The sequence below is a fragment of the Galleria mellonella genome, unplaced genomic scaffold (assembly GCF_026898425.1).
Source record: "Galleria mellonella isolate WM207_F2 unplaced genomic scaffold, CSIRO_AGI_GalMel_v1 utg266, whole genome shotgun sequence".
Classification (NCBI taxonomy): domain Eukaryota; kingdom Metazoa; phylum Arthropoda; class Insecta; order Lepidoptera; family Pyralidae; genus Galleria; species Galleria mellonella.
Genome location: NW_026442061.1, coordinates 1,560,750 through 1,585,560, shown reverse-complemented (window position 1 = coordinate 1,585,560; position 24,811 = coordinate 1,560,750). Strand labels below are relative to the sequence as shown.

The 24,811-nt window shown below is 35.0% G+C and overlaps 1 protein-coding gene across 1 annotated transcript in view; it reads left to right on the top strand.

Moving 5' to 3' along the window:
• Nucleotides 1–20,013, top strand: part of LOC113516115 (inositol-3-phosphate synthase) — a 29,453-nt gene extending 9,440 nt beyond the window's left edge. Inside the window, exons 5-12 of the mRNA XM_026900485.3 lie at nt 4,454–4,587; nt 11,087–11,207; nt 12,420–12,570; nt 13,533–13,624; nt 14,207–14,315; nt 14,825–15,001; nt 16,081–16,253; nt 16,776–20,013. Coding sequence (XP_026756286.1) covers nt 4,454–4,587; nt 11,087–11,207; nt 12,420–12,570; nt 13,533–13,624; nt 14,207–14,315; nt 14,825–15,001; nt 16,081–16,253; nt 16,776–16,874 — 1,056 coding nt within the window. The 3' untranslated portion in view covers nt 16,875–20,013. The remainder of the gene's footprint in view (nt 1–4,453; nt 4,588–11,086; nt 11,208–12,419; nt 12,571–13,532; nt 13,625–14,206; nt 14,316–14,824; nt 15,002–16,080; nt 16,254–16,775) is intronic.
• Nucleotides 20,014–24,811: the final 4,798 nt, after the last annotated feature.

Genomic DNA, 24,811 nt, shown 5'->3' with positions numbered 1-24,811 from the left:
AGGATGTTTAATTTCATGGAGCTATATATTCAGGTATGGGAAATAATTTACATAGGTATCATAAAATAAACATAATTAATACGGAGTATTTTAATTAGCTAGTCATAATTTATGAGCGACTTGAATTACTGACGTCGATTGTGAACCTTTATTTTCGTAATTACTCTGTGTAAGATGTATAATATAAATTCTTTTAAAAAATAATATATTAATAGATGGGATGTTATCTCGAAATTGTAATATAAAATTATTTAAATGTTAACCGTATTTGTTGATTTATTAAAGACCTTTATAAATGTCAAGGTATTAATTTGACGTACATAAATGTACTCCATTATTCGTGTTACATAGTAGATATCTTTTATATTTTATATTCTAATCAAATCGTACAGTAAGCCTTTATGTTATGAGCGATAAGTATTTAGATCAGGAACTAATGTCGTCTGTAAATTTAAAGTTCACATGTCAATCCCATTATGCTGATATATTATATATATAAATAATAACTGTTCAGTATAATGCATTGTCTAAGTACTGGTACTTAGATAATACAGAGAAAGAAGTCTACAGAAACACGTCTCAATACTGGTACTGACTAGACCTCTTTCTAACATTAATATCAGTTTTCGATTTTGAAATATATTCATAATTTAGGGTACGATGGGACTGGCATATGGCCGAATAGAATGTTATATCGAAATAGAAATCTAGTGATGTTTCTTTCGTCCTTTAAACGTACGTTAAAACCTCTTAGTGAGCCGGCAGTTATTCTTGCAAAAAAAAAAAAAATATAGTCTTTGGAAATTAATAAACAGATTTTTTTTTTTACTATTATAACAATGATTACTTATATATTACAAATTGTACAAACTTATAACGCATAAGTTTAGAATTCGACAGGATATTGTGAGGTTGCAGTTCTTGGGGCAGTACCATTACATGTTTTTTTTTAATTCGGTCCTCTTTTCTCTTTTGAACAAGATTTGTTGAGATTCCTCTATTCCTTGTGCGAGATTTTAACACAGATTGACTGAATAACCCATATATCAACACACAGTATAACAGCTGAATTTGGAATATTAAGATTTTGTATGGAATTTTATCAGCTTAGAAGTTCAACACTCGCAATTTTTAGAACAAGAAATCAAATTTTAAATTCAAATTATCTTTATTCAAATAAACTTGTATACAAGAACTTTAAAATCGACATTTTTTTTTCTAATCTACTCCAGGGGTTGGAAATTGTTATCTGCTGGGTAGAGCCGCAAGAAACTCGACAGTTACTCTTTCAAATCTCTGTCAATATATAAAAATAAATACACATATGTTTATTTAAATATACCATGTCTATAATTACAAGGATATTAAGAAGCCCGTGCATAATCCACTAACACCAAACACGTTTGTCATTCGAATAATCGTTTAGTGTGTAATCGAATACCACATAAAATTTAATACCACACGCGAGCTAAGTCGCGGGTAAAATCTAGTAATTATATATACCTATTTCATTTATCTACATTTGTTTATTTCAATGAAATAGAGAATGATAAGTTGACATAAGATTTTCATTTCATCACGAAGGGAGTCCACTATAAATGATACTTTGCTCCCCCCCCCCCCACCTTAAAGCTAAAATAATTAATGGATACAATCTTTAGCACGAAGATTTCCCAAGATTAATTGAACAAAATTAATATATTTAAAAATGTGACACCATTATTGTGATCCTCGAAATAAACGGTCAGAGAGACATTTATTCGATATAAAGCTTCACTATTAATTCATTATCTTGTTACCAAATAAAGACGTAGGTATATATGTATTTATTCATAATCAAGATTTTCAACAATGAGTTCCTATACAGTATAAACAAGGGGCACAATTCACATGATATTTAATGGCATTGCTACAAAGCAGGCAGTCATTACAATTTAAGAGGGTCTTAGGCTATCAGGGATAGCTGACGATGGATAATTGATTCACTGTTCGTTAGTTACAAGAGATTAAAGTCATTATAAATCCGTTGAGAGATGATAACATTCGTTTGAATGGCTTATTAAAAATTTCAAGGTTTCCTTCAAAGACAATATGCCTACAGTCTACATGCATCTTACACAGCCGTATACAAATGCTTTCAAGTTGGTTAGCGAGTTATGGGGAGGATTATGCTCGGAGTTTCACTCTGTCCGCAAAGTCCGCAATGAGGATAGTTATTAATTTAATTTATTCATTCTTTATTGACCAAATCACAAAAAATATACTATTTGGTACAAAAGGCGGACTTAATAAGTTAACCTTTGGAAAAAACTGTAATGTAATTATGCGGTGAATAATATTGAAAATTGTTGTGGATAAATCATCATCGGATGATCAGCCGTTGACTGTCTACTGCTGAATATAGACTTCCTTTTCAAGGAGGTTTTGCCAATAATTATCACGGTTGGTAGGCGGGTTGGCAAGCGCGTTTTGGCTTTGGTGATGTTTTAAGATTGACGCTGCTGCTTATCCTTCGATCATTAACTTCCCTTAGTCGCCTTTTATTACATTTACGGGAAAGGAAGGGTTGGCCCATTCTATACATGGCATAGGAAAATACAGTTATTTATAACTGTATTTAGAACTACTACACATGATATTAGGATATCCACAGAAGAAACTAGATAGATAAACGCTTTATTAGAGCCGTTTATGATTTTTTTTTAATATAAAACAGAAGATAATATATAGCCCGAAGGATGAAATGGCAATGAACCGACCATATAATGCAAACGACTGAAAACCGATGAGGAAAGAATATTCTTGAGTAGCGACTCCTTACTGGCAAACGCAGTGTAGAAAGAACAACCCTCCATTAGATGTGACAATCTCAAATGCATTGCAACGACGGCTGGAGGTGGTTTAACACCGTTCTTTATGCCAGTTAATGGAGAAGACCAATTCTATAATTGCATGTCTATACATGCATGCATGATTTCAGTGAGAGTTTCGGCAATGGTTTATGAGGCCCTGTATATCTATGGCATGATATTTATTACACTGCTAGGTAAAAAGGACTATAGTTAATTTTAAACTTTCGCGATGTTACACATATTTTAAATACACAATCGGGACTTAAAGCGAAGTAAAAGCTTTTACAGGTAAACTTTTAGACGTGGATCCACGTCGAAAAGTCGGCAATAAAGAAGCAGGTATGTAAGTACTATTTACTTATAAAAGCTTTTTCATCGCGTTAAGTACCAATTGTATATTTAAAATAAAAAGGAATGTGTGTAGTTTTATTTCTAATTTCAAATTCGTTCACACTCGTGATGAATTCTGTAGCGAGGATATCATTGGAAGAATTTAAACGATCTGTATAGTCCGAAGGATTAACAAGCTAAAATGATGAAGCGTCCATATAGTATGATTAACAGATAACCAATGGGGAAGGTTCTCGAATGACGGGCCACGTCATAAGCAAACACAGTCTACGTACCTACATATATATGTCTTTTGACATATTGGTACCTGTTCCTCTATATCTTATCTATGGAAATAAAATAAAAAATGAGCGTTCCCTATGTTCGATACCCACATATTCAGCCTTGATAAATTTGTTCACTGTAACTACAAACAACACTTCAAACTCGACGAGTATTTATGACGTATTATCACACCATGCTATTACTGCGCTCGCATTTTTTGCCATGTTATATTTAGTGCGCCTCTATCCGGCTTCCTGATACGTGAAATTTTGAGGGAAAAACGTATTTGTATTTATTTTCCATTCATAGTTATATATAAAAAAATATAGACGATCATAGAGTTCATTTAATTAAAAGTAAACGGCTTCAGTTTCGCAGATTATCCAAATGTGTTTACGCTAATTTCTCGATATGATAGAAATAAAACATTTTATTAGTAAATTTGTTTTATATGTATATTAAAGGTTTCAATTTTTACGAATAACTTTACGGAGGGGGGAAAGGGATTGTTAGTAATAGAGACTGAGAATCCCATTGCTAGCAATATACCCAACTAGGTCAACCTCCACGCGGTTCCCCCTGGAAACTATCATGGTTAATTCCTGATGAATTCATCATGATGGGCTAACTGGCCTGTTTTCATTCTCATCTATCACCCTTCACTGGTGCTCCGCCAGCGTATCCCGTTAGCGTAGGCGGGGTTACCATAACATTTTCACCCATCAAAAAAAAAAAAAAACTTTACTGACCAATAAAATGTGGTATACTCGTAAAACATTACTTTGGAATAAGGAGATTCACAAAAACGTCAAATTTATTTTAGATGTTTGCATGTAAGTCACAAAACAGTGTAATAGTTAAAATAGGTTTATTGCAGCTTTTAGTTTTTATGAACAAGGAGATTTGAATCTCTATCTTTTTAAAGTGGATTAAAAGCAAAGGAAATATATCATGTAAGTTTTATTTTTTTTTGTATTTGTTTTTAGGCTGATCGTGCAACCAATCTGATCCGCGGCACCAAATATGAACAGTACCTCCAGATCCGGGCCGACATTAAGAACTTCCGTGACAAGAAGAAGCTCGATAAAGTAATTGTGCTGTGGACGGCTAACACTGAGCGGTAAGTTTCCATATCATATATACCTACTTCGCACGGTTTTTTTTTTAATAAAATACATTCCATGTTAGACAATGATAATGTAGCTTGCAAGAATTTTTAAAATCAAGTAATTTTTGAGTTTATCGATTACAATAAAAACATGAATCTTTCTTAAATTTATTTAAAATTTAGTTAATATGTATAATATTTTATAAATATGGATATGTATTTAAAACTTAAGCTATCATCGTCAATATCATTTCAGTCATTATTTGTCCGCTGCTGAACATAGGTCTTCCCCATGACACATCCATAAGGAATGTTTCTTGCATCCACTGACTCCCTGCAATGCATTTGAGGTGGTCACATACCTAGTTTGGAGTCATCCTACACTGCATTTGCCCGTACGGGGTCGCCACTCGAAAATCTTTCTTCTTCATTGGTTGTCGATCCTTCGAGCTTATGTGACCAGCCCATTGCTTCTACCATTAAAAGGTTTTGCCAGTAATTGCCACTTGGCAGGCGGGTTGACAACCGCGGTTAGGCTTTTGGGGTTGTTTTTACCATAACTTCTCTTAGTCGTCTCTCACGGAAAATGGACGGGTGGGTATGCCGTGATCTACATGACGGGTAAAATATAACTGACACTAGAATTCTGGTTTGAAAATGTCACATGGGCAGTGTAGTCATGTTCATAATGCTGCACATGTCTGTAGATGACGGTTACCATTTTTTTTTGTTACATCAACGGCAAATCTTAATGGCGTATTAAATGGTCCCCCTAAAACATTTAGGTAAATTGGAACTGTAATATTACAATGAAATACTACCACAGACTAAAGTTTCATCCCAATCATCTGGACGAGTGGCGGTCTTCCACCGTGCGTTTTTCAAGGCACTTTCTTCCACGCACAACCATTCTTTGGAATCAACTTCCAGCAGCAGTATTTCCGAACCGATACGACAACATAACCTTCAAGAAAAGAGTATATTCCTTTTTAAAAGACCGGCAGCACACCTGCAATGCTGCTGGTGTTGTGGGTGATCATGGGCGGCGGTAATCACTTATCATCAGGTGAGCCGCATGCTCGTTTGTCCCCTGTGTTGTACAAAAAAAAAAAGATAGGTAACATCAATATTCAACTACGACAGCAACCAGTCAGCGGTCAGCGGTATGACTTTGGCGACGGTGATCTTGAACGGGCGCGCTTCTACGTTGTCTATGAACTTGTCAATGTCACACGCTTTTTTCTCATCTGAAAATATATTTCTAAAACTGTATAGAACAATATTATAATGCTGTTTGTCTGATTATTTAATTCTTTAAGTACATCAGGTGTACTTTTTAGTTTAATATTATCAATCAAATGTGTTGCCATTGACAATTTAATACTTACCTTATGTGCAACAATTAGGATTTTTTTTTCAATGGGTGAAAATGGTATGATAACCCTGCCTGCGCTAACGGGATACGGTGGCGGAGCACCAGTGAAGGATGATAGATGAGAATGAAAACAGACCAGTTAGCCCATCATGATGAATTCATCAGGAATTAACCATGATAGTTTTCAGGGATAACCTCGAGGAGGTCGACGTGGTTGGGTATATTGCTAGCAATGGGATTCTCAGTCTCCATTACAAACAATCCCTTTCCCCACAGCAATTTGAATCGGTTTACAATAGTTGCATTGGCAGGTTACGCTAATACACATCTATCGGAACAATATTATCAGCATCAAATCTATTCTGATTCATCTAACGTAGATACAAAAACATTCATACTAATTGAAATGTCTTAAAAAATATATTTTTTTATGCAACTTAGAATGACAAATAAACTGAGACAGCCCACCTGATGGAAAGTGGTAACCGTCGCCTGTAGACATGAACAGTACCATGTCCATAACAGAGTATACTGTTTTGCCCATGATACCTTCCATGCGTTGCTATTCCTGCGGACTCGGGTGTTATTCCTATGTACCCTGTAAATTCACTGCCATATCCCACCCTTCAAACCGAAACACAGCTATGCAAATACAATTGCTTCACGCTAGAAACACGAATGGGACAGAGGTGCCCAAGCATACGACTTTTGTACAAAGTCTTCCTCTGGTAAAATTATTATGTCGCTAGTATTGCAATTCGAGAGTGCGAGACGTCTTAATTCCAATATCGATCTATTGGAATTTATTTTAAAAGTAACCCCATAACTTTACCTATTGTATAAGTTTTTGAGCCTATTGTATAAGTTTTTGAGCCTAATGTATAAGTTTTTGATAATTTTTGATTAAAATTAGTATAATGCTGTTGTCATATAATCTGTAGTGCGATCATAATTTGAAACAAATATCATAACATCCTGGTCGTTCATCATCATCATCATAGCCCTTAACTGCTAAACATAAGCCTCCCCTTTGAGGGGATTATGTCAGTAGTTGCCACGCTTGGCAGGCGGATTGGCAACCGCAGTTAGGATTTGATGATGCTTTAAGAGGGATGCTGCTGCTCACCTTTCGCTCTCCCTTAATCGCCTCATATGACACCCACGGGAAAGGAAGGGGTGGCCTATTCTATGCTGACACCACAAAGTCTTAATTAATCTACACTAATATTATAAAGAGGAAACATTTGTATTTTTGTGTGTAAGTTTGTAATGAATAAACTCAAAAACTACTTTGCCGATTTCAAAAATTCTTTCACTATTAGAATGCTACATTCACCCTGAGTAACATAGGCTATATTTATTGCTAGAAAAGATTAGGGATCCTTACTAAAACTTTTATAACGTAACTTAAAGTGTTAAAAAATGCTATAAAATATCTTACGTCGCGTGCGCTGCCAAAACTATTGGTGATAGAACAAAAGTATGTTCTACAGTATTGAAGAAAACATCAATAACTACAAAAAACTTCGCGATACTATATGTCCAACTATTATCGTTATGTCACAATAACCACTTTTAAAATGTTGTAAAAATGTCCACCCGTGCGAAGCCGGGATGGGCTGCTAGTTATATGTTGTAATTAACAAAGATTAATGTATGGTATAACTGCATAAACCCGGAAAAAATGAGTTGTCAAACCTATTTGACATTAGCAGTTTCATAAAATATTAATTTAAAACATTAGATCGGAATATATTCTAATTGACAAAAAATAAAACAGACGTCAATCGTGTTAAAACCAGTTATTTTTTTATTTAAAAACTAAACTACTTACTGAATCGATTTTGATTAAATTTTGATTAAAGGTACCAACTGTAAGTATATCCAACGATATAATAAATATGGGAAATTCATCTTTTATCTGAAATACTTATATGTTGTTCCCATAGAAATTTTATCGCAATCGACACAGTAGCTTAGTTTTGAAATAAAAATAACTGAAGGGAACTTTTTTATGGGATACAATGTTTAATTATTCTTATTAACATTAATCTGTTGAAAATAGTATGTGCAAAAATGTTTGAATCAATTCGCTATACGTACATACACACATACGTAGTACAAGTCTAAGCAGACTAGCTGAATTAATTAACATACCTATTTAAATATTAGGAGTTTTTGCCATAGTGACGGCGGGGTCGTTGTACTGAAGTCCATGACATTGTCGGTCAATCGGCCAACTAATCTCGAATGTTCCGCAGGTAGTGATACTTAATCAATGCAAATAAATTACATAACACGCACATCAGGTGTTTGCAGTTCGCACAATAAGGCCGTAACAATGTAAATATGGCGATGTTTTGTGTCAACTTCTTCTCTATTGCTATAATATAGAATGTACTGGATTCATGCGTGAATTGAGCGTATTCGTTATTTTCAACCGACTTCAAAAATAAGGTTCTCTTTTCGAGGTTTTTTTTTATGTTTGTTACCTCATAACTTTGTCAATTGTAAACCGATTTGGAAAATTCTTTGGTTTATTGATCCTATAGGAATTGTATCATAATCTATTGAGTAGTTTAGTTTTTAAATCAAAATAATTACATATTAATTAATACAGGTTTATTTCAGCTTCTCAAAGGTTGACTGTAAGAGATCCCTTTATGGGATAAGTCCGCCATTGTATATCAAATATTTTAATGTATTCAGTATGAATTATGTACAATAAAGATTTTACAATACAATACAATAATTGGTTTTGCCATATCTGAAGTAGGTTTTTTTAGAACACAATTTAAATACCTATTATTTCCCGATAGCTCGATCCGACGGGAATCGAATCTGCGTCTCTCTATGCTGACCGTGTTCCCAGTAACCTATATAATAAATGAGATACTATCAACTGGCAAATTTGTTATCCATGTGTATGTAATGTAATAAAAAGTACAGAAGATATAATATAGAGATAGCTTTTAAAATATGCCAAGATTAAAGAGGAAAAAAAAAAACAGCAGATTGTATGTTGGCATTATTTTTAAATTCTATTTAAAATTGTCTATGAACGTCTATTAATAGGTACCGTTCATTGCGATTTCTATTTATTCGTGCAGATTTTTCTAGAAGACAATATATATATATAAAACGGTAGTAATGGGTGGCCGTAAGATTTTTTTTGTAACAGTTTTACGGCTTTGGATATATCTTTGGATTTAATTTCTATTACTATTATTCCAGAGAATATTTTTCTTGAAAAATGTATGTAACTGAATCCATCTTGATGTAATTATAGTGTTTTAATAGTGTGGAGGATAAATTCATAGATAATTGGATACGTATCAGTGTTTTGAAGAATAGATGGCAGGAGGCGGGATATTTCTTTTTTTTTTTTTATATTAACTTATTGAGGACGGGCAAGAAATAGAATTGACGGGAACACATGGTACCTGCAAATAATGTTTTATTATTTGGGTAAAAAATTGGCATTCAATTTTGAACTTTATAACTATGCTGTTATAAGACGCAACTATAATGGTTGCGTCACTTTTTTAAAATTCGAATTAGCTTCCGTGTTACGAATACATAGATCAAACTGGCTCCAAAATCATACATATGTTAGTGACTGTAGACAATTCGTCTATTAGTCTCATGTTTTAGTTTGTGTCTCTCATTTTGCTACCGCTGATTGTTCAAGGATCTTTAGATCTACGGTCTGTGCACAGTCGCAAAAAAAAATTCCAGTCCATGTTTGCCTCGTCTGATTAGACTTTTGAGCCTGGTGGCAATTATTTTTGGCGTCATTTTTTTTAATCCTACTAAAATTGTAGATGTGAAAGTTTATAAAAATGTTTGTATGTTTGTTACTCAATCACTCTTGAACGGCTGAAGATATTTAGATAAAATTAGATAAATTGTATCTTGTAGGCCTCCCCCATAGTGTCATAAGGAACGGTCGTGAGCCACCTGCAATGATTTTGAGGTCGTTACTCCATCTAGTGGACGATCGTTCTACACTGTGTTTGCTCGTACGGGGTCGCCACTCAAGAAACTTCCTTCCCCATAGGTTATCGATACTTCAAGCTATATGACCAGCCAATTGCCACTTCAACTTGCTTATCCTTCGGGCACACCACATTTCAGATTCTGTCACGCAAAGAAACCCCGAGTATAGCCCACGGGTCTCTTATAGTCTTCAAAATTATAAGTTTAAAATTATAACTCACTTAAGAAATATTAATTTAATTTATTATTAATTTAAAATGCAATTTTATATTTAGGTATCAGTGTGCTAGAAAGCTGGCTGTTCTTTGGCACATACTGATTCGCCTTTTACATAATTTATTTAAAGAATACAATGCGTGATCATAAATGAAGGGTGAGATCGGGTACAATAATAATAAATACAAATAGCGTGACGTTAAAAAATCGTTAAGTAGATAATTCATTGGTAAAAATTACGGTATTAGTAAAATAAATGGCGCAACTCATCGAGCCCGCATACAAGTATCGCGTGGACAAAAAATAACTCATAAAATATCGAGTATATTTAGGTATGAGAATATTTTTCCTCTTTTTACTTTTTTTTATAGTTAAATTGATGATCGTCAATTTTTCCATTGAATATATATTATTGCCGGGTAGTCCCGGCATAGAATAGGCCACCCTTTCCTTTCCCATGGGTGTCGTAAGAGGCGACTAAGAGAGGGCGAGGAAAGGGCAGCATCGTCCCTTTTGAAACATCTCTAAAGTCTAACTGCGGTTGCCAATCTGCTTACCAAGCGTGGCAACTACTGGCGAAACCCCCCAAAGAGGAGGCTTGTATTTAGCAGTGGACAGTTTTTTTTTATATGGGTGATAATGGAATGGTAACCCCGCCTGCGCTATCGATATACGCTGGCGGAGCACCAGTGAAGGATGATAGGTGACGATGAAAGCAGGTCAGTTAGCCCATCATGACGAATTCCACTAGAATTAACCACGATGGTTTCTAGGGGGAACCGCGTGGAGGTCGATCTGATAAGGTGTATTGCTAGGAATGGGTCAGTTAAACCCCATTGCTAACAATCCCTTTCCCCCCACCAGTGGACAATTAAAAGCCGATATGATGATGATGATATATTTTTCATATTATTGTTATAGTTTCTGCGTGGTCCGCGATGGCGTCCACGATACTGCCGAGAACTTGGAGCGGGCATTGCGCAACAACGAGCCTGAGATATCGCCCTCCACCATATTTGCGCTAGCCTCCATCGATGAAGGGGTAAGTGGTAACCACTCTTTGGAATCAACTTCCAGCAGCAGTATTTCCGACCCGATATGATCGTAACCTTCAAGAAAAGAGCATATTCCTTTTTAAAAGGCCGGCAGTACACCTGCAATGCCGTTGGTGTTGTGGGTGATCATGGGCGGCGGTAATCACTTACCATCAGGTGAGCCGTATGCTCGTTTGCCCCTTGTGTTGTAAAAAATAGGTGTTGTTATTCCCCCTTTTTTTCATCGAATAAAAATGTATTGGAAACTGCACCTACGCTATTAAGCTTATTGGCTGTTCATATACCCTCGGTGGGGTATAAGTGAAAGCTGATAGCTGAGAATGAAGTCAGAGAATGCCTATCGTGATAAATTTACGAGGACTTAACCACGAAGGTTTCCGGTTGGGATCGCGTGCAGGTGGATCTGATTAGGTCTATTGCTAACAATGGGATCCATTGTGAAAGATATACCTTGTTAGAACTCATTATTAATAATTTTCTCCCAGGAATGTCACTGTTGAACAAAGGCTTTTCCAACTGCTTTCAAATTCTGTATTCATTAGTCTAGTAATAAACACCATCGCCTACAAGTCCCATTTATCGTATATATATGTGTATATATATATATATATATATATATATACGAAAGCTTTCCCGTTATATCGGTGCTTGTAGGTACATACGCCTTTAAATTTCTTCTCTAGCGTATGCAGGTTTCCTCACGATGTTTTCCTTCACCGTTTAAAACGAGTGATAATTTAGAAAAATTGCTAAATCCGTACATAAGTTAGAAAATAGCTCATTGGTACAGGCCCCAGCCGTGACTCGAACCAAGACCCTCATGCACGAGAGTCCGGTACAAATACCGCTGGGCTATCACCGCTTTTTTATATGTAGCTGTAATATCAAAATGAAATTTTAAGTCGTTTTTTGACTATGTGTCTTTGAGAAAATGTATAGTGTCTAAACTCTCTTTTTATGAAACATTATTATGGGCCTATAAGACCTCGTTATAGATAAACCCATAAGGGGCATTTCTCCAGTAGTTGCCACCGCAACCGCATTTAGGCTTTGGTGATGTTTTAAAAGAGGACGCTGCTGTCCATTCCTCGACTAATTAAGTTCCCTTAGTCGCCTCTTACGACACCCCCGAGAATGGAAGGAGTGACCCATTTTATGCCGGGATTACACGCTTTTAACATTTTTTTTTATTTCATCAGTGCTGCTACATAAACGGTTCGCCGCAAAATACCTTAGTGGCCGGCGTGGTCGAAAGGGCTGAGAAGAACGGCGTCTACGTGGCTGGAGACGACTTCAAGTCCGGCCAGACCAAGCTCAAGTCGGTGCTGGTCGACTTCCTAGTATCTGCCGGTACGTATTCATGTATTATTTTACTGGAATTTATTTATTTATTTTGTTTATTTTAACTTCAATCATTATTATAATAGAAGGTAAGATAGAAGGAAGAAGGGGAAGAGGGAGACCGAGACATAGTTACATCAGATAGATCAAGGAAGGACTTGGTGTCGTGTCGTATCAAGAGGTGAAGAGACTCGCTGAAAATCGTAGTGAGTGGCAAGAGCTCCACCGACAAGAGCGCAGCTCTTAAATAGGATAGATAGAAACTTCAATGCATAATTATATAAGTAAAGTGTACATATGACGGACTTAACACCTAATGGAATTTACTTATTACTTCATTTGCGTCACCGGAATATTTTTTTATACCACTGAGGTGGCAAACAAGCGTACAGCCCACCTGATGGTAAGTGGTTACCGTAGCCTATGAACACCTGCAATAAGAGGTATTACGCGTGCGTTGCCGATCCTGAAGAAACCTCTTTACCCTCGTTTTGATTCTTCAAAAGGGGGGTAAATAGGTTTCTTCATGGACTACAGCGTAGGGAGAACCCCATGCTGTAGTCTCTTGGGAAAACCTGGCAGGTAGCTCATTCCATAACCTGAGTGTTCGTGGGAGAAAACATCTCTGAAACCGCGCAGTACGCGATCATTGAAGCTGTAGGACATGAGAATGAATTCCCTGCCGATGGTGAACCGTACGATGGTAGAAAGTGGCTGTGGGCATCATATTGAACAATTCCTCTGAGCACAATCCGTTGTATAAGTGGTAGAACTCGCAAAGTGAGGCAAAATATGTTGATTGACCGAGATAAAAAGGAGCCTATGTTCTTCTCTTATATATTGAGTAAATGACTATGGAATCCTGATAAGAAACTTCTACACTGTATCTCAGCCACGTGTACCACTTCTTGACGCTTCTTATATTGACGTTCATTCATTCTTTCACTCACAAGTTAAAATTCTCCATGCAGGTTTGAAGCCTGTGTCAATTGTGAGCTACAACCATCTGGGCAACAACGATGGCAAGAATCTCTCCGCGCCACAACAGTTCCGTTCTAAAGAGGTAAGCATGGGGATGTATAATGGTAACATGGAGGGGGGTCGAGGATAGTCCAAAGTTGTTGATGTAATTTATAGATGGCTCCTGGGCTATGTTACTAGATTTCATATATTTATGATTAGACACATAATTGCAATTATTGACAATTTTTGAAATGGGCAGGACTTTAATCCGCACTTTCGATGTTGGAGCCAATGTTCTTACCAGTACTAGGTTACATTTGCATGATATTGGGTCTTGTTCTCAAATTCTATTTTTGAACACCATAATTTGCTACGTCTCTCTTTGTGGTGACAATGTAAAAATACATCCTGTTATTCATCACTCCACGATGAAGAGGCGATTAGAGGAACAAAGCACAAATACAAGTGCAAGAATACTACAAAAAACCTATATGGAGCCGTGTATCCAACATGGTGATAGTAACTCTCTCTTGAGGGACTTTCTTCAGTAACCCGGTACTGGGATTCTAATGAGTTACAGGGTACATATTTTGTAATATGTTCATACATGCAATGTCCACTTTATATGAAAAATAAACATTAGATTTTTGTTTTAATTTATTCTTTATTTTCTTATAACCAGATCACAAAGAGCAACGTAGTGGACGACATGGTGGAATCCAACTCCATACTGTACAAGCCCGGCGAGAAGCCCGATCACGTGGTCGTCATAAAATACGTGCCGTATGTTGGTAAGTTTGTCTTTTTTATCATTAGAGGAACTAGAGATGGAAAAAAGTATAATTATGTAATGTTGGCCCTAAACAAGACAATTTTTTTTACTTATAATTATTCTTTTATCTTTGAGGCCTTCATATAATGATCTACTTGGAAGTGTAGCCCTATTTTCCAATTTTGAGTTTGAATAACATGTGTGTGCCAACAATATCTAAAACTATTTCAAAAATCAATGGCATTAATAGTAGTTAAAATGTAGCACTATGATAGACAGACAGTCGCATCCTAACGGTCCCTTTGTACCATCTTGGTGAGGATCCCTAAAAATTGATAATACACTCGTTTCGGTATCGGATCGAATTTTTTTATTTATTTATTCATTAGTACATATATGTGTACATGGCGGACTTAATGCTAAAAGCATTCTCTCCCAGTCAACCATAGGGAAGTGTCAGAATACTTGAATTAGCTACTAGTAATTATTGATATTCGATACGTAAACCGTATAACTGGCCGCATGCAGGTGACTCGAAGCGCGCGATGGACGAGTACACGTCGGAGATAATGCTGCACGGCACCAATACGCTGGTGATCCACAACACGTGCGAGGACTCGCTGCTCGCGGTGCCTCTCATCCTCGACCTGGTGCTGCTCGCCGAGCTCTTCACGCGGGTCAGCTTCCGCCCCGACGAAAACCACGGTCAGTACTGTAACTTGCAAATAATAATAATATACTTTCCTTAAATGAAATCATATATTGTGTTAGAACGTAAAGAGTAATTCCCTTAAAAAACTAAAATCCTCTACTAACTTATTTGAACTATTTACAGTGTTTTATCTCTTTCTATTGTAGTAAATTGTAAGTTTGAAAGAAAGTGACAATTTAGCACAAAAGAAAGAGACAAAACAGTTCAATAGCTATAATAGGTTTAGATCAGTGATTCTCAACCTTTTTTTTTTTTTGTTGCGGCACATATTTAACGATTTCAAAATTTGGCGGCACACAAAGAAAAAGATAAAAATTATTTACTTACTACAACACACTGCATAAATAGGTTATGACAAAAATTTTAAATATTTGTAAAATTTGGCGGTACACTTAAAATTTGGCGGCACACAAAAGTGCCGCGGCACAGTGGTTGAGAATCACTGGTTTAGATGCTTGACGTTTTTATGAATAAAGGGGCATATGTTTAATATTGTGTACAGGCTAACGTACAGTATTATTTGTGACTTCTGAGCTGGTATAAAGTATATCGAAGAGCCACTTTATTAGTTTTTTTTGATGGGTGAAAATGGTATGGTAACCCCGCCTGCGCTAACGGGATACTCTGGCGGAGCACCAGTGAAGGATTATAGGTGAGAATGAAAACAGGCCAGTTCATTCATTCATTCATCATGATGAGCTATCATGATGAATTCATCAAGAATTAACCATGATAGTTTCTAGGAGGAAACGCGAGGCGGTCGACCTGGTTGGGTATATTGCTAGCAATGGGATTTTCTCAGTCTCCATTACTAACAATCCCTTTCCCCCCACTGTATTAGTTATTTATAGCTAAAATAATAAATAAACTGTGATATAACATGTTCTTGTGATGGACTCACGTATGTGTGCCTCGGCTACGCCTCGGCCCACATTTGCACGTTCGTCCATCAGTGCCTCAGTTGCTGGCCGCTGCAGGAATGTACTATAACTGTAATAAGAAATGATTTTGCTAGTAAATAATTGCTTTGAGTGCGACACGTGTACGTGTACGTGTGCGTGTGGTGGTGCAGAGTGGCGCGGGCTGCACGCGGTGCTGTCGGCGCTGTCGTACCTGCTGAAGGCGCCGGCCGTGCCGCCGGGCGCGCCCGTCGTCAACGCGCTGTTCAAGCAGCGCGCCGCGCTCGACGGGCTGCTGCGCGCCGCGCTCGGCCTGCGCGCGCACGGCCTGCAGCTCGAGCACCGGGTAACACCCACATCTCGCTACTCGCCAGTGCCAACTGTACTGCTCGTGTCTATACGCCACGGTTACCACTTGCCATCAGGTGGACCGTCAGCTTGTTTGCCATTATAAGTTGCATAAAAAAAATACGATAACTCGGCGCAAATTGTCCGCCGAGTATGACACGTCACGTTAAAAAACATACAATCCATCGTTGCTGATCTTCCGATAACCGAAGGTCATTGAACATCTAAAATTAATATCATAAATTTTACTACTACACTAAGTATAGCAGAGATCATGAGTCATTCTTAAAATTTTCACAGCTCTAGTTGCGCCGATGACAGACGTGATGCTAGACTGTAGCATTCCTTGCATACTTGTATAATCGGATACCTATAAATCGACCTAATAAACACATTTGGGTATATTTTGAATCGCCTATTTGCGACCACATAAATAAATGTACCTATTGACGACTAGTTATTGCATTTGTGATCTTAAAAAAACAATTTATTAAAAATGATATTGGAATGTATTTTCCAGGTGCCGTTCTTGATGTCCGAGCTGCGTTCGGGCCGAATGTTTGGAAATGCACCTCCCGTCAAGAAGCAGAAGGTGGCCCACGCCAACGGCGACCAGTAAACGCCTGGACTTCGCCCCACCGTCTCCCCACGTAACGTGTCCATATATTCACCACAGCAATTTATTTTTTCTTAATAATTTAACGGCCCTAGATACTAGCACTTTAGAGTTCATGCAACGGTCGGCAAGGTTGTCAACAAAATAAAATAGAGAATACAAATGGAAATGATAATTTGATTAAATATATAAAAAATGAACCCACGGCTCGAATTATTTGCCATTTTGGATGACATTTATTTCTTCACAATTAAATAGGCCATGTTTTATGCTATTTTTAATAGTGTACAAATTTACTCATAATATACCTTTACAAAGTAACAGTATAGATACTCGAATTCCTAACTGTATTTTTGCTGGTGTTTTACACAAGTGATTTTTTAACGAAATGGCGTCGTTTTTATGGTTTGTTGATTAGAGGTTATGGTTACAAGCTATTGAATACGATAATGAATATGGTTATGTTCTTGTTATTTTAATTTGTGTTTTATTATTACGTATTAAAATTGTATTACGATTTTTATTTTTCAATTGTAATTTTAAGTGCCGCTAATGGCAATAAAAATGTACGAGCGACATAGAGAATAGATACAAGATTTTTTTTAATGCATTTGATTAAATAGTATTGTCAATATGGTATTAACAATATGTGCATTCCCAGTATTAAGTCGATACTGTTGCGTAATATGGTAGATGCTAAGCTAGAGATTCAGAATCTCGAATATCTTTGGTTTATTTTTTGAAAAGTAAAATAACACGGGGGCGAAGAAGAGTGAATTATTAATTTCATAAGCACAAAATTCAAATCACTACTTATTAGGTATTTAGTTTTTTTGTGACGCGCAATGATTGCAGTTACGTTTCGGATTTTATTTTACAAATGATTATCTAATACACATTTTTTCATAATGTATATTATTCCATTTGCATATATATATATATACATACACATACATATATAAATACATATATAAAATAGAATATGTCGAATAACTTGTAACACCAGAGACATCTTTAATTTGTTGCAGACTTTTTATTACATAAAAATCACGAAACATTTTTTTTTATGATCTATATATATACATAATAGTAGTTTCTCTACTGAATCTCATCTTTCAGATATACAAACACTGCTTACGTAGTCGCTGGTAGCAGATATATTTAGCAAGCATGTGTGTGTGCAAGCAAGCATGCAGTTTATGATTTGTCTGGTAAATACTGAGACTCTTACCAGCTTTTATCCATAGTATATTACACTAACATACAATACATTCATAATTTTTGCTATTTCTAAAGTTATTAAATGCTAAAAATAAACAACAACTTAACTGCAATCATAAAAAAATCACCTTTTCGAATTTAATTGTTGTGTTCTCTTTTTAATTATCTTCTCGCTAACTACCTTTAATAGTAGGTAAAAAGAATTCAGTGCATTCGTGCAGAGAAATGCATTTCCCATTATATATTTTATTATCGAATTTCTACCTACATCCCCAGTGTTGCAAACTATTGGCAGGGTCATGGAAACTGCTATAGTGTATATATAGCGATAGATCTATTGTACTTCTGTTCTGTGATAGTGACTTTTGTGATTATAAAATTATTTCCGTAAACCATAGGTTTCCCTTATGTTATAATTTAGTTAAGATACTTAACTGAATGACAATAAATTTATTTTGTTTTTTTTTTTTTAATTGAAATCTTTGATTATTGTTATTATCAATTTAACGATTATTTACTATATCATAAGTACCCTAAGTTCCTAAAGATTTTGTGTTAAAAATAATTACGAATGACTAAACATTTAAATGAGAGTGTATCCACTGCAAAGCGCGGGAATATTTGACAGCTGCCATTATTGTTTTTTAAGATGTCTTGTGTGCTTACTTGTCTTAAAAAATATATTGAATGTTTTATCTCGTTCAAATGAATAATGTGTGATCACGATTATAGTTAAGCATAGGATTTGTTAATTTTTCTTTTGGCATATTGTGAATTTTACACTTTGTAGTGTAGTAAATTTAATATTTAGATACATATAACATGTAAAAATAAAAATATATTATCGTTGACACTTCAATATGTCGCACGTGAGATGAGCAAAGAACTGTCAGATGTTGTCTTAAAAAGTAATGCCTGATTAAACATTTTGACAGTAACTTACCTTTTACGCTCTTTAAGTATTTTTAGAAAACCCTGATGTTTGTTAAATAAATGTATCAATTATAGAATAGATCAACGAAAAATATAGATTGGAATAGTTAAGTCTCAAAACCATAAACAGATTAAAACACATTTGCGCCGAAACTATGCTTGTCGTTTGTAAATGTTAAACATATTTTTTTATGGTGTTGCCAAAAATAAATTTTGGCTAAACTCCAAATCAATAAGAAATCTTATTAATTAATGACTGATGATAACACTTTGCTCATATTTTTTTATTATTATTCATATAGATTGAGAACACTATAAATTAAGAATGCGTATAAGAAGGGATAAATGAAATGAGACCTTATGGCGTGCTTGTTACTGGCCAATGAAAGTATCTATTAAACATAAAAAAAAAATATACTTTCATATTTATTCGACAGATTTAGAACCCTAAACGATTTCTGCCACAAGGTCTTTTTTTATTTGTATCATATCTAGTTCTACTTACGGCAAGCGACTGTTTAGTGTCAACAATATTTTTGAACAAATTTACAATGTGTAGTGTATTGTGATTACGGACCATTTATGCTGTTAGGGTACTATGCAAACATCACTCTGCACTCGATTTATCATTAATATATAATATGAAACCTATTCGCATCTCGCTCCAATGATATGCATGTTTTATTTTTTATATACGATTATTTTTATCAGTACATATTTTCTATACAGATATGAATAAAATTCATGGTTCTAAGGAGACCGTATGAAAAATGTGTATTCGATAACAATGACCCTGTATACATGTGTTTAGTTTGTATAAATGCCTATTACAAGGTAAATTTTATCGATTTTCCTTTCTTGCTTTGAAGAGAATATTTTCAATTCGGGAAAGTCGAAATAATTGTCGCACGTGGTTAGATATTCGGCGTTGTATTGATCTGAGTAGATTACTATGTGCATTAATGCTAAAATAAACTTTGTAATTGGATCTGGTGCTTTTTATTTCATTAACCTATGGTTCTAATTTTCAAACGACTTCAATGAAGGAAGAGGTATTCTATTCGATTATATTTTTTTGTTTGTTACTTCGATAACTCCGTCATATAAATACAGATACCTCAAAATTCTTTTTTTTTTTTATATGTATGGATTAATTTTCAAATAAGTTTTATAGATTTTTTTTACAACACAGGGGGCAAACGAGCATGCGGCTCACCTGATGGTAAGTGACTACCGCCGCCCATGGTCGCCCACAACACCAACACCTACCCAAATTTTTATAAAATCGGATTTAAACTGTGGATCGCTGATGAGAGAGGAAATTATTTATTAGAATAGAATAAAAAATATTTATTGCCAGTAAACACAATCACATTGATCCATTTATGAATTTGAATAAAGACGATTTGAATTTATAAACCAATTTAGAATTTCTTTTTATCAGTATGAATATATTTTCATTTAAGATTTAAGAGAGAAAACGACTCATACTTTTGATGACATGATCCATTTATGGATTAAAAAAGGTTAAAATATTCCTGATCCAGATTATGGATCCTGATTTTGAATTCAAATAAACCGAGGCGTATAAAATTGTAATAACGTTTTACAGGTTGAGTTAGATTATTATAGAAAAGGTAAAAAAAAAACGATGCGTTTGCTTCATCTTTATCGGCGTAGAATATAAAGGGGCCGATTCTAAGATGCCATTTCCGAAATTTATCTCTGAACCTAATATTTAAATTTGATAATAATAAAAAAATAATTATTAATATAATAATAATTAATTTAGCGATGATTTCGCTGTGACATCAAATTGTAATCTTAATTTTAGAGATAAGTTTATAGAAATGGTATTTCTAAATCGACCTAAATCGTCATAGACGTAGAATACTGACGGATCTGACAAAGATTACATATATAGATCCGTCAGTATTCTACAACTATGACGAAATGTCCACACTGGACTACATCATCACGAATATTTTCAGGACAAAAAATAAAAACATATATTCGGATTAATCTTTCTTTATTTTCAGTTAAGCATAGAATAGTACAGTATCTCAATATCTCCCAGTCTAATTTGACAAGTCGCAATCACGCCTTCCATTATGTTCTCTTTAACTTTATTGGTGTTCACATACACAAATGTACAGTCGAAAATTATATAAACGAGTAATACGATAAGTAAACGTTTGGTTCCTCGAGTGTAACTTACATGATTAAAGTAAACAATCCACTTATAACTAAATACATGATTTGTTCTGCAGTGTTACGTCTCATCTCAACGCCTCTTACAAGATAACAATAACGTTAGTTGCTTGTCATGCTGTTAGTATATTTTTTTTTATACATATGTAATACAATTTTTTTTTTGGTAATAAATTGAACGTCGAGTTCAAACTTAACGTTTTATAACATGTACTATCACAGTGTTACAATATGTTCCGTACAGCTGCGCAACACCAAGTACAGAGATAACTTCGACTAGTACTCAATTTAGAAAGTGGTGATTGTCATATAAAACCTTAATACCATGGATATCACCATAAATTTAATTAGTAATGCCCACGTTATAGTTCCCTTAAACATACATACATTTTATGCAGTGATTTCCACTTTCATATTGAGCACTGTCTGAAAAGTTTTACATTCTGCTACGTAGAACATTTTTGTTACATTTTTGCTTCTGGTATATTCACGCTAGTTTTTGCGTGCGGTTGTTGTGTATGCGGTAACGGACGGTGGCGCCCTCTACTTTACTGTGGGCGTTTTCATCTGTTGCCCAACTGTATGGATTGTAAAACTGTGGTACTTTTTTTTGCTAATATGTAGCAATATGCTGGTTGGAAACGTGATAACTTGGCTTGATTATAGATTGTCTAATGTGTGCCACTAGGTGACGCTATAGTTATATTAGTATTGATATCGTCGTTTCAGCTTAAAACGCACACAATTACAATACAATTGGACTGTTTGTGAATCCGTTATTTCAATGCGGTAGTCTCTTTACAATAAAAAGAAATTCAAAATAAAATACGTTTCATAACGTGATTTAAACTTTCAAATATTTATATTATATATTATATTATATGTAACATTTTCAGCCAGCATATTGAATGATAAAACATGAACAAACATAACAATGCAACACTGTGTGTAGTCACCGACAGACATAAGTAACGATAAATCAACACCACAATGCTCAGTAAGATTGAAATGTTAACTAAAATACACCTAAAGCTATAATAGTACCAAATACTGTCTCTTACATTAAATTTTAATACTTAAAATAAATAATACAAAACAAATCCTATACAGGCTCCGACGCTGCAACAGACGACGCTAACAATAGAATATCTTCGATAGATAGGGATCCACCAAAACTATATCTTGATAAATCACACATACGAAAAACGAATATAATAATACCTACATAAAGTTTGTTTTTGCGGATGTGTGGCGCATCAAAACTTGTTTTAGTGGACCGCCCCTTTATAAAGAACATTTCAAATGGGCAACACATTAATAAAATACGACAATAAAGGGAACCACAACATGAATATACAGTAAAGTCAGCGCTTAATAATAAAATACAAATTTTTAATCACCGTACTCAATAATGTACTTACATGCGATGGTAATAAGAGCTGTTTTTACATTTTCCAATGTCAAAGCCGACTTGAGGTCAGACAGCAAAGAAACACGTCGCGGGAATGTTCAGCGGAGACTGACGCGCGTGTGTAATTACTATAATACCGGTGCAAAATGTCTAAGATAGGTACTACGCACTATTTAGAATAGTTTGTGGACACTTGAGCTCAGTCGGCGCCCGCGCACCGTCACCCATTACCTTTATGACAATATTTTTTTTTTATATAATAAGTCTTTTTTTCTACATTTAACAATAATTTGTTATAATATTTTATAACCGATGTATTTACGAGTTATTTGTTTATAATTTACACGATTTTAAATTTGTTTCAGTGCTCAATATTATATATTTTTATAAAATTCGTTGGCTACCTAAACGAGTGGTGTACCTAAATGAAAGACAACAGGATCTACCATAGGGAATGGAATATACTATACACTTAATGGCATGAAAAGTAATCCACTGTTGCTAATAATGTAAAGCAAAAAAAAAATCACAAACGACCATTGCGCATATCATTCATGCAAATATTTATTTATTCAATATTTGTGAGTCACTTTTAATGCCATTATGTGCATTACAACGGCATGACGGTAACGCGTGTCATTTACAAACTGTCGACTACAATAATAAGCTATATCGTGTTATTTAAATATATATATTAAAACCAGAACAACCAATGCGGCAATAATGAATAAATTGACGTAAACAACACGCGAACCGTATGCCAAGAATTGTAGCTACGAAACTAGCTTATATCTAGGCGCCTAGGGAATACACTACATTTGGAAAAGGGCTTTAAATACGCTCCTCTGGCCGTGTCGGCCGAAATGTCTACTTTTAATTCCTTACGTGCCTTTCATTGAGCAGTTCACCTGTCTCTGTATCCACATATAATTACTACAACTTTATTGCTCGAAATAATAATGACAGATTAACACTGTGCCGTCCCGCGTGCGGCACGCGAGACGCGCACACGCATACAATTCACATACTCAACATTACAAATCGCGAAACCTTTCTCACAGAAAGGGCTAGATAGACACTATAATAGTTTCAAAAATATTAAGTCTTATAATATTCTTCGTACGATTAATTTCCATTATTTATGTACATATGAAGCGTTTTTGTTCCGAAGTCGCCGCTTCGGACTTGGTAGTGATCTAATTATAATAGGAAAGATGTGACGCCGTCGAATTACGATGCTGCTCCCTATCTAAACGATCAAGCGTTATACATTTCATATTTAAACATGCGTTACGAGCACCAAACTTGGCTAAAACAATGCGTGACAGTATCAATTCCACGTTTGAGATAGAAAATTTCATATTGTTACAGCGCACAATGAATCTGCACCAAAATTTTTTTTTTTTGTCTAATATTTAATATTTTCCCTTTCAAAACTTACAATATTAAATGAACATTTTTAAAATGCCCAATAAAATTGTATTAGTGCAGTTTTTTTGCACGCACGTGTAATTTATATTGAATGTTAGAATATAATTAGTAATTACGTTATATTAATTTAGTTATGATATTATAAATAAAATGGAATGAAAATCAAATATTTGAACAATATAATTTTACATTTGGGAGTGCAGTTTCATATTTGTAAAAAGACGTGTACTATCAACATTTTTGTATAAAATGCGTGTCGATTTTGTGTCAAAAAAAATTAATTAATCGAAGAATACAGCTATAACGTCATCCTTGTCTAGTCACATAGGAGTGATACAGACAATGTTAATTTTAAACTTTCAAAATTAATTTAGCTAAACGTTAACCAGATTTGTTCCAGCAAGTGCATTATCATAATATCCAAACGAATTAAAGCACCATTGGAATAGATTCTGTATACAAATACGTTTTGGAAGCCAATTAATACAATCTCACTGTGGTAATATTTAATATATTTTTATTGCGAAAAGAAAGGCAAAGGCCTTGAAACTCTTGCCACTAGAGGGCGCCACCCTCACATGAATAGGATTATTATTAATTAGTAGTATTGTAAAAAGACTTAAATTTTAATAAAATCAGCATAGGGACAGAAGGGATAGCAAGAAATTTTGATTAAAAAATGAGCAATCAGAATCGGTTCACAATAGGTTAAGACATCGAAGTTCCAAAAAAA